We start from the raw sequence: 16,831 nt of genomic DNA on the forward strand, positions 1-16,831 counted from the left end.
GCTTGTCGATGTTCATCCTGTTGATCACTGGATGGTCTGGTCCAGACTCAATTATTTACAAACAGCTGGGATATTACTGAGTGGCATAAGTAGACTGTGGCTGAATACCCTCGTTGTTCGGGCCGAAAATCAACTGTGTATGTGCTCTTGTCTATTTTGCTTAAGACGAAAACCTGTTTCTTCATCAACCTATACGTTATAAATATCTAGCCATATAGTCGGGTTTTAACTGTATCTGAATAATTCGTACTTTTTACTGAATGATAAGGTATTCCCCGATAACCTAGTCAATCTCGAGGTATCTGCTTTTTTAAATTGAATTACTAATATTAGAGCGTCAACTATAATGGCAAACATTGTTCTCGAAACAACATTCTTTAGGGACTCCGCATATAATTCTTGCAGTCTTGCAGCTTTCCAAAGTTCAGCAGAAACAATCGTACAGCCCTGGAAAAGGAATGATCTAAGTCAGTACGATAGGGTGTATGAGGTTCAATGTTTACCAGGGTTTAACAACAAAGGATGGTTTACTGCATCCCGGGATGTCCCAACTACAGAGATTTACAGCATGACAGGGTGTCCCAGCCAACGGGATACCATGCTTGCCAGGTTGTCCCGGCTAACGAGATTTACTGCATGCCAGGTTACCCCAGCTAATGAGATTTCCTGCATGCCAGGATGTGGCAGCTAACGAGATTTACTGTATGACAGGATGCCCCAACAGCTGGGGGTTTACTGACAAGCTAGTAAAATACCTTCATATGAATCGTTCGCACCTTGTTCAGTCCTGGCTTTACAATAGGGTACATCGCCGTGGTTTTCTCTGAATAAGCAGTTTATATATCTCGGCCTCTTCCACCTTTAAGAGAAACATTTATATGAATCCCTTGTACCATTTTCATGTACATGTATGTGCTGTGTCGTTGGTGTGGTGAGAAGGGCTAGTTCCGCTTCTCATAGTGGTCGTTGTGCCACGACTGTCGCAACACTGCTACAGTTAACATAGACCACGAAAACGGAAAACTGTAATACAATTGTGACTAAAACATGGACTTACGGAGCTGCATTTAGTTTGGAACCAAGTCGCTCGTCACGCCGAAAACCTGGGTTCGATTCCGCACATGGGTAAACTGTGTGAATGTAATTGATAAGATCTGCGGAGTAAATGCTACGTAATAATTTATTTTATGAAAAGAATGAACATATTGAGTAAATGCTACGTAATAATTTATTTTATGTTCGCTCGTACATGGGTATACTGTGTGAGTGTAATTGATAAGATCTGCGGAGTAAATGCTACGTAATAATTTATTTTATGAAAAGAATGAACATATTGAGTAAATGCTACGTAATAATTTATTTTATGTTCGCTCGTACATGGGTATACTGTGTGAGTGTAATTGATAAGATCTGCGGAGTAAATGCTACGTAATAATTTATTTTATGAAAAGAATGAACATATTTCATAACAATGAAGAACACATACGTACGTACGTTCTTACGTATGTATGTATGTATGTATGTATGTATGTATGTATGTATGTATGTATGTATGTATGTATGTATGTATGTATGTATGTATGTATGTATGTATGTATGTATGTATGTATGTATGTATGTATGTATGTATGTGAGAGTTTAGTTTTACGCCGCACTCAGCAATATTCCAGCAGTCCAGTGATCAACAGCATGAGCATCGATCTGCGCAATTGGGAACCGATGACATGTGTCAACCAAGTGAGTTGTGAGTGAGATGGGTTTTACGCCGCTTTTAGCAATGTTCCAGCAATATCATGGCGAGGAACACCCGCAATGGGTTTCACACATTGTACCCATGTTTGGAATCGAACCGGGGTCTTCTGCGTGCTGAGCGAACGCTTTAACCACTAAGCTATCCCACCGTCCCCAATTGAATGTACGTAGATGTAAAAGTTTAAACATCGTAAACTAGACATTAAACCCCACTTTATCTCTCCTTACGCGTTTGTAACACCTGTGTATATTACCGTACCGCGGCACTAAAGCACTCTTCAACCCCTGTGTTGTTGGTGACGCTGGTTTCGTGGTATTTCAATCCTAGTTTATTCCCCATAGCAACGCCTTCATCATACGATATCGTCTCCTCACAAGTCTCTCTCAGATCTGAAAATATGTTCAATGAAAGAAAAATGTTCCTATAAATATTACAAGAACAGGGTCCAAGACAACACAGAAAGGAATTTATATGGGAAATTAATTATGAATAAACACATACATGCTTGCTCTAATATTCGTAGGGTCGATGCTCATGCTGTTGATAACTGGATTGTCTGGCCCAGATTCGATTGTTTTGAGACCGCCGCCATAAAGGTGGAATACTGCTGAGCACAGCGTTAAACAACAAACTAACAAACAAGTTCTAATTCAATCATCATCATCACCATCATCACAGAGTCCTGTGATGTATTGGCCCATTCTGAAGCTCAGTGTTCTCCATGGGTTATGGCGCGGTGGGGAAGCCTATCGGTTAAAACGTTCGCTCGTCACGCCGAAGACCCGGGTTCGATTCCCCATATAGGCACAACGCGTGAAGCCCATTTCTGGTGTCCCCCGTTGTGATATTGCTGGAATTTTGCTAAAAACGGCGTAAAACTAAACTTACTCACTCACTCCATGGCTTTTGATTACATTTAGTCAGGATAGATCTGACCAGGTGGGCCTTGTCAATACATCTGTTCAATGCATATAGACACAACGACACAATGTGAAGGTTATATTGTAGAGTCTATAGCCATGACAATGTTTGTTTGTTTGTGTAAGGCCTCAATCAACAATAATGAGTGAGTGAGTGAGGTTTTACGCCGCTTTTAGCAATATTCCAGCAATATCACGGCGGGGGACACCAGAAATGGGCTTCCCACAATGTACCCACGTGGGGAATCGAACCCGGGTCTTCGGCGTGACGAGCGAACGCTTTAACCACTAGGTCACCCCACCGCCCCCACTCAACAATATACCTGCGCGAATATTGTTGAGTGCGTCGAGTTATTGATATCATAAGCATCGATCTACGCAGTAGGGTTTCAATGACAAACATCAACCAAGTGAGCGAGCTTGACCATCCGATCCCGTTGTAGTCACCTCTCGCAAGCACTGTTTGCTGAAGACCAATTCCAAACCGGATCTTCACGGGTCAGTGCAATGACACTGTTATTCATCTTAATAAACCACTCGAGCAATATACACCATAGAGATTTGTAGAAATGGATCCCCAATTTAAAGGTTTTTATTATGATTGGTTCCAGAAAACAGTAAATATTTCCCCCCAAGGTTTTATAAAATAAATAAACTGATTTCGCTTGTCATGATAATATCTTGCAAAGCTGAGAGATAAAAACTAATACAATATTAGAGAACGAATTTACATATCTAAAAGCAGTGATTGAAAAAGTTATTTTGCCTTTATTGTAAAACTTAAAAATACGCCTTCCTGCCCCTTCATCACTCACTCATTAACGCACTTACGCTCACTCATTCACTCTCCCGGTCCCTTATAAATGTGTATCGCTTGATCCCCCGTCCCCATTGGAAATACAGCCTATCAAACACAGTCTGGGTATCACCTGTTTTACATGCAACAAGGAGTCGTGGTACCCGGGGGCAGTATAGCATCACTTCTCCATCATACTTGGTCTGAATCCGTTCCAGTGACTCCCTATTGTCCACCGAAAAACACAGCAACATCACCTCGGCAGTTGGGTAGGCTAGTGGTCGGAGGCGGTCATACTCGTCCTGTTGATAGATTGAAAAAGACACCATATGAAATTTAGTGGGTGCCTTGACGACAAGTCTGTCTCGCTTCAGTTGAGTGAGTGAGGTTTTACGCCGCTCTTATCATGTATATCTCGGCGCCTCGGCTTGATAAGGAAAGAAAACCCAACTTCATGTACACTACTGTGTAATCTGTCAAATCCGGATTCTTTGTAAACCAGTTTTCTTCATAATCCGGACTACTCTTTGAGTCCTGGCCAAATTGTTCTTATTTTATCACTAAAGCTTGCTTATAATCCGGTCTCTCTCAGATACCAACTACGGATTGAAATAACCCCGACAATCAACTTGCTATGAGAAGAATGCTTTCTAATCCGGACGTAGCTGACTAAAATAACTGTCCGTTGAATATAATGTATAAATGTTTCAATGCTGGTGAAAGTTTTGAACATGGATATGTACTGAGAAACCTGGAAACATATTAAGGGCGAACCGGGATTCGAACCTGCGATCATAGGTTCCGGGCAGTGCAAAGGGACGCAACTATGCCTAGTTCATTGTAGCTCTATGGAAATCTGTAACAACTTTAAACCTATGAAAGTATAAGCCTGATAATTCTAGAATTGTCACCCCAGATCCAGTGTCGTTCAGGTTGATGATGTAGTGTCGTCCATTCTTTGTCATTCTCTTATCCTCAATTCGTCCTATCTGGGGTAGATACCACGGCAGAGACCCCAGGATGTAGAACACTCCCAGGCTGGATTTACCCACAGCCTTGTCCCCAACCATCACCATCTTCACTCGAACCGGTCGAGGCTCCGTCATTATGTTACTTTAGCTGAGGACGAAATACAGTAATTGATGATAGCATTTGAACTTAAACTGATGTAGAGTTCTTTGGCTTTTTCCTTTTTTTGGGGGCTCTTGTGTTGTTATTTTGTTTTGTTTCTGTTTTATTTTCAATTATTTAGTTATTTATCTATTTATACATTAATTTATTTATTTTTTCTTATTTTCATTTGGTGGGGAGGGGGCGTATTGTTTAGCAATATAATTTTTTTTTTGTTAATTGCGACATTAAAAACGTATGATACCTAGAAATCTAGATGTTAATTATATAGCATGCATCGTGTAATAAATGCTTGCTCATGTATGAAGGCCCAGGTTCGATTCCCCACATGGGTACAATGTGGTGTGAAGCACATTTCTGGTGTCCCCCGCCTTGATATTGCTGGAATATAGCTAAAAAGGGCGTAAAACTACGGGATCGAGTGGTCAGGTTCACTGACTGGGTTGACACATGCCATCGTATCCGAGATGCGTAGATCGATGCTCATGCTGCTGATCTCTGGATTGTCTGGTCGAGATCCGATTATTTACAGACCGCCGCCATATACAGTGAGACCTCGGATACACGGACCCCAGATATCCGGAAACCTCGCCTTCCGGTCAATTTTTAGAAAAAAACATTCTCTTACGTTATAAAAGTGACTGTCTATAACGGATATTCGGTTTCCGTTTCCGGACGGTACATTTTACAAACAAACCGGCTAAATCAACACAAAATTGACTCACCTATCCGCACGAAGCTTTGATCTACCGCTAACCGTGTGAAGGGAAGTGCGAGAGTCCCACGTGTTTTGACACGAGACGTGGTGTCATATATATTATTGTGTCTACTCACGGATCGAAACGAAGTGTAGTTGACAGAAAATGCATAATATAGCTTCTCTAAATATCATATTTATTGTAGCAACAAACTGGCTTGCTTATTTTACCCCATTCAACAATCACGAACTGATTACCGCCTCGTTTTCCATTGACTGCTAGTTTACAGTAACATCGGTAAAAATGTGTGAATTTAAATGGCTTCCGTATTTTACCCCATTCCATGTGCGTACCACGTTCATGAGGGTCCGTATAACCTTAGTTTTTGAATGTCTATACATGTATAATAAACGCTTGATGATCATAAATATTTTGGATTTTCCTTGAGGTGTATGAAAACCAAAAATCCAGATATCCGGACATTCAATTATCCGGACGATTTACGTAAAAAGGAATGTGTCCGGAAATCCGAGGTCTCACTGTAGCTGGAATATTGCTGAGTGTGGCGTAAAACTAAACACACTCACTCACTCACTCATTATTGTGAAATGCCACAACATCAGGTTAACATCATGGGAAGACATATGTTTTTATGAAACTGAAATAAAAACAACTTTATTCCTTTATTCAGCATCACAATACTATTATCAGGTTTGGGGAAGAACGTATTTCCAAACTGATACCTTGCGTTGTTATATTGTAAGTATATATACTGATGGGCAAAAGAAACTTTCTCTTGCAAACATTTTCATAATATCAACATTAGAAAATATAATCAAATGCAAATAGCCCATAGTTATTGCCAACAACCAGGGTTCGATTCTGACCAATATCAGCCCTCAAACGCACCTCTTGACAACTTTGCATCTAAACAGCAAAATGCACGTGTTTTGCAAGTAAGGGTAAAATGCACGTGCATGCATGGTATTAAACCACTTCACAGCACAGAGCATATCGTTCTTCAGCAAAAAACCACTTTACAATGCCGATGTTAACTTCAGCAGAGCGAGAGAGGGCCATCGGAATGCTGCAAATGGGCGCTACAACGGGTCACGTTGAAAGAACCTTCAATTGCTCCGTCGTGACCGTCAGGAACCTTCGTCGGCGTTACCAACAGACTGGTCAGACCTCAGACAGGCCCCAGATAGGCAGACCCCGGGTGACAACTGCGCAGGAAGACCGCCACCTGAGGACGTTACAACTTAGAAACTGCTTCCTGACGGTAACGTCATCAGCGTCAACATCACTCGGTCACCCAGTGAGTCGAAGGATAGTGTCAAGGAGACTACGGGCCTATGGTATCAGGGCCTACCGACCGTATCGAGGAACGCTGCTGACACACCTACATGGTCGCTCCAGAACTTCTTTCACGCCAACAGCATCAACGTCGTGCCATGGCCTGCACGCTCTCCTGACATGTCGCGAATCGAGCACGGATGGGACGACCTTGATAGAGTTACTCAACGGAGACAGAATCCACCAGTTACAGTACAGCAAATGACTCAAGCCCTTGTCGAAGAATGGAGGCGAATCCCAGCTGACGTCATCAGACGCCTCCCAAATTTCAGTCAGGAGACATGTGTTTGCATGTATTCTATCCAGAGGTGGACAAACTCGCTATTAGAGACTTCTGTACACGCTTTGCTGTGTTTCCCGAATGGACCCACTGATCGTGAATTCTCTAGTTTGACCCCATGTCGACCAAACCTGTTCAATGAGTTATCAGCCTTGCTAAAAATCGAACGTTTGTACTTAGCACGTGCCTATGTCATTGCTTGACAGATTATAAATTGCAAACTTCGATTTCTTGTTGCTGTTTTTAAGTGAGTTCAAACTGAACGAGGAGAATGTTTCTTTTGCCCGTCAGTATATATTGTGTTCTATGTACCCGGAGTGACAGGGTATGACGCGATGTATAGCGCCGTCAGTGTATCACAATGTTATAAACTACGGAGAAGATTCGTGAAGATTCCCTGCTTTATTGCAATACAGTAAACACCATTGTGTCGAACATTGAGATGTCGAACATGGAGTTGACTCGCAGTAAAAGTGTTATCCCTGCGTATTCCCTCTGTGGTGTTTCGGTTGTACCGATCCTCGGATAACTCGAATAATTTACTTAGATCCCTTCAGCTTCGACACAGCTGTGTTGGTCTAAGTCATAATGTTTTTGTTCAAGTTTTTATGGAAATTTTGTGATGTGTATTCCATTCTATATGTACAAAGACATTATTCGTGGATGTCAATATGTTAAACACGACCCGTTCCAAAAAATGATAAAGCATTAATACGATCTTAAGTTCGGACTTACGCAAGTTGTCATACGATTCACAGGTCCCGTTTCACAAGCATATCACATGATTATAACTACCATATTTAAGATATTAAGTGTATTACATACATAACTGAATACACATAAAAGCAAAACTTATCTTAGCGCTAAAGTGAGACTCCTTTAATATAGACTTACAACTGCTCGATATAGTATTTACGATATAGGTCGTATCGACGGAACCTGGTAAACTGCCACTGTAATGCATTGCATGTTACAGTACTCACAGTGTCCGTGCATACTGCCTCATCCCTGCGTCACAGCCACTAGACAGTGTGTCCGTGTGGAGCTACTGTCATTGTGTCCGTGGCTGTGTCCAGCTACTGTACAGTACTCACATTGTGTCCGTGGTGTCCAGTGATTGTGTCCCAGCTACTGTCATAGTACTCACATTGTGTCCGTGATTGTGTCCCAGCTACTGTCATCACATTGTGTCCGTGGTTGGCTGTGCCCCAGTACTCACATTGTGTCCGTGATTGTGTCCCAGCTACTGTCATAGTACTCACATTGTGTCCGTGATTGTGTCCCAGCTACTGTCATAGTACTCACATTGTGTCCCGTGATTGTGTCCCAGCTACTGTCATAGTACTCACATTGTTGTGTCCGTGATTTGTGTCCCAGCTACGAACTACTGTCATAGTACTCACATTGTGTCCGTGGTTGTGTCCGAGCAACTCACATTGTGTCCTCTCATAGTACTTACATTGTGTTCGTGATTGTGTCCGAACTACTGTCATAGTACTCACATTGTGTCCGTGGTTGTGTCCGAGCAACTCTCATAGTACTTACGTTGTGTCCGTGATTGTGTCCGAACTACTGTCATAGTGCTCACATTGTGTCCGTGTTATAGTCCGAGAAGCATTAGGATAATACCGTGACGTTCAGACGCGCGGATATGTCTGTTTACTTTACCCTTGCCCTGTATGACTCACCGGACACGCTCATGTCCGTTTCCTAGCCACAGCCATGTGTATTATCGTAGGGATTGGTTGTTGTTGTAGCTGTTATTGTAACAGTAAAATACTGCGTACATACAGCTAAAATCTCCGTTATAACTTAGCGTCCCAACTGGAGTAAAATAATACAAAATTGAAGCATACAACTTTGTGGATGACAACTTTTTTTCATAAACTCTTTAGCTTGAAAACGGTGTAAGAATCTATATCGAAACGTCGCTATATGCAATAAACAAGAAGTAGTCATCCATAGAGTTCTATGATTCATTTTTTACACACCAATGAATGCCTATCAAACACTTGAAGTAATACACCCGGTAATGTAGATCTGCAAGTGTGAGTGAGTCAGTTTAGTTTTGCGCCACTTTTAGCAACATCCCCGGAATATCATGGCGGGGACACCAGAAATGGGCTTTACACATTGTACCCATGCCGGGAATCGAACCCGGGTGTTCAACATGATGAGCGAACGCTTTAACCACTAGGTGGCATGGGTTCACTAATTGCTTGTGGTCACGAGTTCGATTCCCGGTACGCTGTTTTCAGGTTTGTCTGCACCATACACCATGCCGGTGGGTTTCAAGAGGCGCGTAGTTCGCTGTCCAGAGGCCCGCTGTGCATGTGCTCACCAGACACCTATGGTTGTGGGTTCGAATACCAGCTATGTTTCTATGTTTGTCGTGATCGTGAGTATCAAGTCAAAAACGTTTGGGGGCGGTGGGGTAGCCTAGTGGTTAAAGCGTTCGCTCGTCACGACGAAGACCCGGGTTCGAATCCCCACGTGGGTACAATGTGTGAAGCCCATTTCTGGTGTCCCCCGCCGTGATATTGCTGGAATATTGCTAAAAGCGGCGTAAAACCAAACTCACTCACTCACTCATAAACGTTTGAATTCATTCCGGGCTTTCTCCCGACATTAAGCAGATCCGTCAAGATATGACTGGAGTGATATCTAAAGTGGTGTTAAAAACAACTCATTCACTCCTACAAAAACACAGCTTCTACACCCGTGAATATCCGGGTTATAATTTATCTTCAGCAACCCATGCTTGTCGTACGAGGCGACTAACAGGATCAGGTCGTCAGGCTCGCTGACGTGGACATGTCATCGTATCCTAGTTGTGTAGATCGATGCTCATGCTATTGATTACTGGATGTCTGTTCCAGACTCAATTATTTACATACCGCCGCCATATAGCTGGAATATTGCTAAGTGCGGCGTAAAACAACAAACCAACTAACAACACTGCTTCAATATTACAGTGTCACTCGAGATTCTATATTACAGTGTCACTCGAGATTCTATATTACAGTGTCACTCGAGATTCTATATTACAGTGTCACTCGAGATACAAATACTGGGTTCATTCATTCATTGATTAGGGGCGGTGGGGTAGCCTAGTGGTTAAAGCGTTCGCTCGTCACGCCGAAAACCCGGGGTCGAATCCCCACATGGGTACAATGTGTGAATCCCATTTCTGGTGTTCCCCCGCCGTGATGTTGCTGGAATATTGCTAAAAGCGGCGTAAAACCAAACTCAGTCAGTCAGTCATTCATTGATTCGTGTAGCAAAACCGAACGCTACTTCACTATTGACATCTCTTCTGTGTAGCGTCACGCAGATCCTTTCGTGAATGCGCCTTTCAAACCTATGAGTTCTCGTTCAGGTATATGTACATTCATATTTGTCCTATACACCCGTGTGCGTTTAGCATTTCTGCCATAAAGATTTTACACATTACAAACAGTCAAAGAATGTTTTTCAAAAGCGTCCGCACCCGTCGCAAATCTATGGAATCCTAAAAGGGACATTGTCGCTATGTCGCATTGTCAAAAACAAGTAAAGTGAGGCAAAATAAACCAAAACGCGACACGCGACATCGCGACAACGCGACTTTTCGCCCATTTGTTGCATTGTCGCGATATCGCGTGTCACGTTTTGAATAATATTTTTCTATTGATCCAAAGGGCGACACGCGACATAGAGACAATTTTCAAGGTCAAAATATGTCGCTTTGTCGCGCGCCGCCCTATCTAAGATGTGTAAAAAGAAGCCTAAAAATTCACTAAAACGCGACAAGCGACAATGCGACATATTATATGTCGCATTGTCGCGTGTCGCGTTTTCGCCCTTTTCGATTACCGGTGCGCATGCGTAGAAAGTCAATGAGTCTACGCATGCGCAGGAAATGTTATACTCTATTTCACACTTCAGTGGTCTTTTGTTACCTCCAATGGTTTTTACAATGAAGTAGTACGCGTAATGATAACGGGGGCTGCTTTTCTTGAACTTAATGGAATTCTTTCATTGTTGCTTTGAAAATTATTGTATAAATTGTAAGTGTGTTTTAGCAGCAAGACAAATTATTAGCGCTACTATTCATTGTAATCACGGCACACGGTGGCTCTGTCATTCAAGGCGGGGCAATTTGCTGTGCAGAGTTGTGTCTCTTAGTCACACCAGAAAACTATGATCATAGGTTCTAATCCCAGTACCATACGCACTCATCACTTTGGACATTTCACCCACATCAAGCTCACAGGTTGTGAAAAAACTCAAATATTGTTAAAATTCAGGCCACATCGGAAGAAACATCAAGTGATGTCCACAATTGGGTTACTATGTTCCACAGTGTGGCTCCTCAGAGAGATTCTTGGTACAGTCCTGTCCGACGCTGATGAACTTGTTCAGCCAGCAGTGGATGGATACCAGGTAGAATGAGATGGTTATATCACTTAACCATCCAGCACATCAAATACAGTTTTGGTCGACTTTGAACGTGATATTCTTCTTGGGAAAACGCCATACAAATGGAATGTTATCATTATGATTTTAAAAGCGGTCAAATCGCTTGGCAGAGTTGCGTACCCTTGGAGTGCCAGAAATCAACCCTCGCTCGCTCGCTCCCTCCCTCCCTTCCCTCCACTCCCCGCTCCACCCACTCACTCACTCCACCCAACTCATCTCCACTCCGCTCTACTCCACACCACTTCGCTCCACTCCACTCACTCCGCTCCACTCACTCACACATTCCACTCCACTCCTCTCCACTCCCCTCGACTCCGCTCCGCTCACTGACTCAATTCTCTTAAAATATTGAGTACAGTATGTATTATAACGTATTTACTAAAACGCGACACGCGACAATGCGACAACGCGACATTTTGATGAAATGTCGCGTTGTCACGCATCGCGTGTCGCGCTTTGTTAAAATATTGAGTATAGTATGTATTATAACGTATTGGACTAAAACGCGACACGCGACAATGCGACAACGCGACATTTTGATGAAATGTAGCGTTGTCGCATTGTCGCGCGTCGCGCTTTGTTAAAATATTGACTATAGTATGTATTATAACCACAGGGGTTCGAATCACTGTTCCCAGGGTCTGCTGCCCTAACGCTTACACAACTAAAAAAGCCATTTATTGTCGAATTCTTTTCTTATGTATTATGAGGAAATAATTGATAAAGTTCAAACCATTGTTTTTTAACTGTGCTTGTAAAATTATCGGCTCTCAGTAACATAATACAGAAAAATATATTCCTTATCTTGAGTTACTTTGGTAGATATAATTTGTAATAAAATTAAACAGATCCATCCATGTACACGCTTTTTTTCGAAGAATGTTGTCTGAATCGGTTTGTAAAACAACATAAAAGGTTTTACCAATATTATTCAGAAATGTTTATGATTAAAATCAACATGGGGAATCAAATGATCAGTACAGAAAACACACACAATTACACTGCTGAATACAATGAATTTGACCCACTATTTTACTAAAATGAATATATAAAAATACACAGTATGATCAGTATGCTAATACACTACCATAAAATTACATACATTGCCTTAAAAGTACATATATTTGAAGATTAACATTTAATACAGATATACATTCCGCTATTTGAGCTTTTACCACTGAAACTTGTCCTGAGTACTGTAGTTTTTATGGCTTGAAGCCAGTATCAGTGTATACATTTGGTATACATGTATACTCTCCCAAAAAAGAAACGCATATAGGAATTTCAACTGTATTTTTATGTTTATTTTGAAACATCTTGTAGGCTTTATGAGTCAATGAAATATAGCGAAATTGCACACTGGGAATGCAGACTTATCCGTCTTTGGCACCAACTCGAGGAAAGTCAGTTTGAGTGTCACATGGAGACTTGTGGTGGTGCTGAAGTCAATACCTCGTGTGACCACCGTGGGCATCCAGAGCTGCACGGCATCGCCTCGGCATCGAACGAATAAGTCTCAGAATCTCGTATTGCCCAATGGCAGCCCACTCTGCCTGCAGTGCCTGTGCGAGTTGCTGAAGTGTCTGGGGCTGAGGGTTACGGCGTCGCTACCGTCTGTCCTGGGCATCCACAGATGTTCGATCGGGTTTAAGTCCGGTGATCTTGAGGGCCAGGGGAGCACATTGATGTTGTGGTTCTGGAGGAAGTCTCTAGTGTGACGTGCTGTGTGGGGCCTGGCATTGTCTTGTTGAAACAACTCCCTCTGGCGATCAATAATGGAAGGAGGTGTGGGCGTAGGAGTTTGTCACAGTACCGTTGAGCTGTCAGGTTGCCCTGGATCATCACCAAATCACTTCTCCTACGGCAGGTGATCGCTCCCCACATCATAACACTTCCCCGGCCGAATCTGTCCACCTGGGGAACGCAAGCGTGGGCGAAACGTTCACGTCGACGTCTGTACACCCGCATTCTTCCATCGCGTCGTTCCAATAGAAATCGTGATTCATCACTGAACCAGATTCTACGCCAATTCGGTAGGTTCCAGGCCTGAACGTTGGTGCACCATTGAACTCGATGTCGACGATGTTCTTGTCGAAGCACAGGGCCAAAATTAGGTCTTCTGGCACGTAAATCAGCCTCTCTCAACCTGTTCCTGACAGTCTGTGCAGAAAGCCTCCTCAATCCGGGTATTTGTGGAGCGGTACTGGTCGCCGTAGCTGTTTGATTACGCAGGTGATGTAGCCGGATGTAGCTATCCTGCGCCGCAGTGGTCGCTCGAGGTCGCCCACTACGAGGTGCATCTGCTACCGCATTCTGCCGGCGATATCTCTCCCGGAGCCATGAAATGGTGCTTTGGTGAACATTCATGCGTCGGGCAACTGCACGTTGAGACGCCAGCTTCAAGCAAACCATTGGCGATATGACGGTTGGCCTCACTTAGACGTGGTATTTTGCGCTCGTCAACAATATTCCAAATACAGTGAATAATCGACAGGAAACGATCAACCTTTTATACCAATCATTGAGACTATCTGATCCCCAACTTTCACGTGCATTGCATGTGAATTGTGTATTCTGTGACACTACACGACGAAATCATGCTGTTAAATACGGGTATTTTGCGGATGATGCGTTTTGTTGTGATGTTTCAAAACACAAACACCATAGGGCTCATAAACAGAGCAAAACCTTTTGTAAAATGAATCATCGTGCTATCACGATGCGTATATATTGATTATTTTGAGCATGATAACCCTGGTGATATTTGAATAGATCTGATACATGTTAATAATCATATAATTTGATATCAGCAATTATTCAGCAGTTTTAAAACAAGTTTGATTAAATGCTACAATGGAGTCTTTTTGCGTTACTTTATTATACTTTATGGCTGTGCATACAAACATATTACAACACATAATCAGTGATTTTACATTGAAATTTGGAGAATGACAGTGCTCTGAATTTGTTAGCCAGTTCACTATTGATATTTGTTTTAAATTGAAATTGTATGGTTTGTAGATCTAGAAATCTGGGTATTGTGTTAACACCTATCCTTATTTGGACTAAAGCACTAGCTACTCTTGGTGTAGAGATTGAAAAGGCTATTATGACATTGTACAGATATTAAAAGAAAGTTGGAAATATACCATGTCCAGATTTATTTAAGATATTTAGGGCTCCTTGCCTCTAGGCAGGAGACCTATTATAATCGTTAATGTTTTTTTTATTATTATTATTTATTATTCCGCCGTATTTTGTACCAGCCCTACCAGTGGACAGAATCGCTTGAGAAAGGTCACCTAGATGCCCATCGAGGTGTAGATATTCCCCATTAAAATCTCAATGCTATAGGCCCAATAGCAAAGGGCAGATAATTCAAAATGATTTTAAAAATTCAATTTCAAAAGCAAGTGTGTGCAAAACTACTGAGCTAATAAGTGCCAAAGTTCTTGAGCAGATGCGCAATCCAAATGCCTACAATTTTCCTTGACTGGTCAAGTCGCTTTAATGTACCGTTTGGCAGTTATGTTTGTTTAACTGATGTCCAGTACGATTGTGCAACTTCTGCACAAAAAGTGCCAGGTTGCCGTTCCACTAACCGATCTTACCTAAGATCAATCTTAGCAAGTTACGCAAATTTTACAATCGTCTTAGCTAAAGTTACACCCGTTCCACTACCCGATCTTAGGCCGATCTTAGCCGGTCCCGATCTTACGATCCGATCCAAGCTTAGATCGAGACTCTTTCGTGCGAGAGGTAGAGGAATGCGAGGCACGAGTTATCTCCCTTTGCATAGTCTAGCAAATGATGGAAGTAGTTTACGAACCAACTGAGTGAGTGAGTGAGTTTAGATTTACGCCGGACTCAGCAATAGTCAAGCTATATGGCGGCGGTCTGTAAATAATCGAGTCTGGACCAGACAATCCAGTTATCAACAGCATGAGCATCGATCTGCACAGTTGGGAACCGATGACATGTGTCAACCAAGTCAGCGAGCCTGACCACCCGATCACGTTAGTGGCCTCTTACGACAAGCATGGGTTATTGAAGTTCAATATTCTAACCCGGGCCTTCATGGGTATTTTTCCAACCAAGTGTAAACGTGGAAAAAAAAACTAGAGCAAAATATTAGGGTAGTGAGCACCTTGGTTTCAGGTGCAAGTGCGTGTGAACGCTGGGTATCAGGCATAATATAATAATAATAATAAATGTCATATGCATATTTATAGTGCGCCCATTCCACACGTCCTGGGGCATGCTCAAAACGCTATGTACAGATAATTTACACGAGAGTATTTACAGCCGAGATTATAAGTAATATACTGAGAACAGGTTTTAAGTCTGGACTTTAATAATGTCAATTGTGTCATAGCTTTTAATATGTGCCTGAACCTTGTCAATCAGAATAAACAAGGCGTGACGAGGCATCCTCTATAACGTATGTAGAATCTGTTAGTGGTCTTGAATAACACACGGCCTGCCTTTAGAATTCCCCACCAAATAATCGCACATGAAATCAAACATATTTGTATCTTTTTGTTTCAGAACATTGTTCACTTCACGGCTGTCGTTATTCTTAACCATGACGTTGCAATATTGTTGTACAAATGTGTTACAGCGACTCGCTCGGTTGTGTTCCCATGACGACAGTGGTCAGACTGGCCTGACATTTGTAAGGTTTCAGTGCAGTGTTTGTTTACATGACAGAAATATACAAATTCATTTCATGGGGGATTTTAGGGGACGCTCACGGTGAAATGCTCGCTCTTATTTTTCACATAGAATAGGAAAGCCACCATTTTGGTTTCTCTACGATTGATTTTAGCTATCCTAAGTTGGTCATGAGCAACTTAGACTTGGAATCTTAACTTTACGATTGACTTAGGTAAGATTGGTTAGTGGAACGGTACGCCGATCGTAACGTCACGCTAAGATTGGGATTTTAGGGGTTTACGATTGGCATAGGGCTGAGATCGGTTAGTGGAACCCAGGGTGCCGTTCCACTAACCGATCTTATCTAAGATCAATCTTAGCAAGGTACGCCAATTTTACAATCGTCTTAGCTAAAAGTTACACCCGTTCCACTACCCGATCTTAGGCCGATCTTAGCCGGTCCCGATCTTACGATCCGATCCAAGCTTAGATCGAGACTCTTTCGTGCGAGAGTCACATTGTTTTTAAGGAATGGAGAGTTACGAGGATATTACCCTACTTAAATTACATTCAAAGTATTGGGAATATTTCTGTTATCAAAGTTATATGTCAAAATGACAAAATGAAGTCTTTAATTTGAAGCTGGTACACATCGCTCCATTCCTGAAAAGTAATGGAGCGAGCAGACAATGGAATGACGTCACAAATGTAATTTAATCTTGAATCACATGCGGCTTGCCTTTAGAATTCCCCACCAAATATGCGCAGTGAAATCAAACA

The 16,831-nt window shown here is 42.2% G+C and overlaps 1 protein-coding gene across 1 annotated transcript; it reads right to left on the reverse strand.

Moving 5' to 3' along the window:
- Positions 1 to 11: 11 nt before the first annotated feature.
- LOC124273166 (GTP-binding protein rho1-like) lies at positions 12 to 8,559 on the reverse strand. Its single transcript, XM_046708386.1, has 6 exons — positions 8,480 to 8,559; positions 4,381 to 4,588; positions 3,603 to 3,771; positions 2,012 to 2,142; positions 777 to 859; positions 12 to 447 (listed from the first exon to the last, which is right to left on the reverse strand). The coding sequence occupies exons 2-5, from the start codon at positions 4,573 to 4,575 to the stop codon at positions 794 to 796; spliced, it is 561 nt and encodes a 186-aa protein (XP_046564342.1). The 5' UTR covers positions 4,576 to 4,588; positions 8,480 to 8,559; the 3' UTR covers positions 12 to 447; positions 777 to 793.
- Positions 8,560 to 16,831: the final 8,272 nt, after the last annotated feature.

Source organism: Haliotis rubra, unplaced genomic scaffold (assembly GCF_003918875.1).
Source record: "Haliotis rubra isolate DU_JTF1 unplaced genomic scaffold, ASM391887v1 Scf1772, whole genome shotgun sequence".
In the NCBI taxonomy this organism is placed as follows: Eukaryota; Metazoa; Mollusca; class Gastropoda; order Lepetellida; family Haliotidae; genus Haliotis; species Haliotis rubra.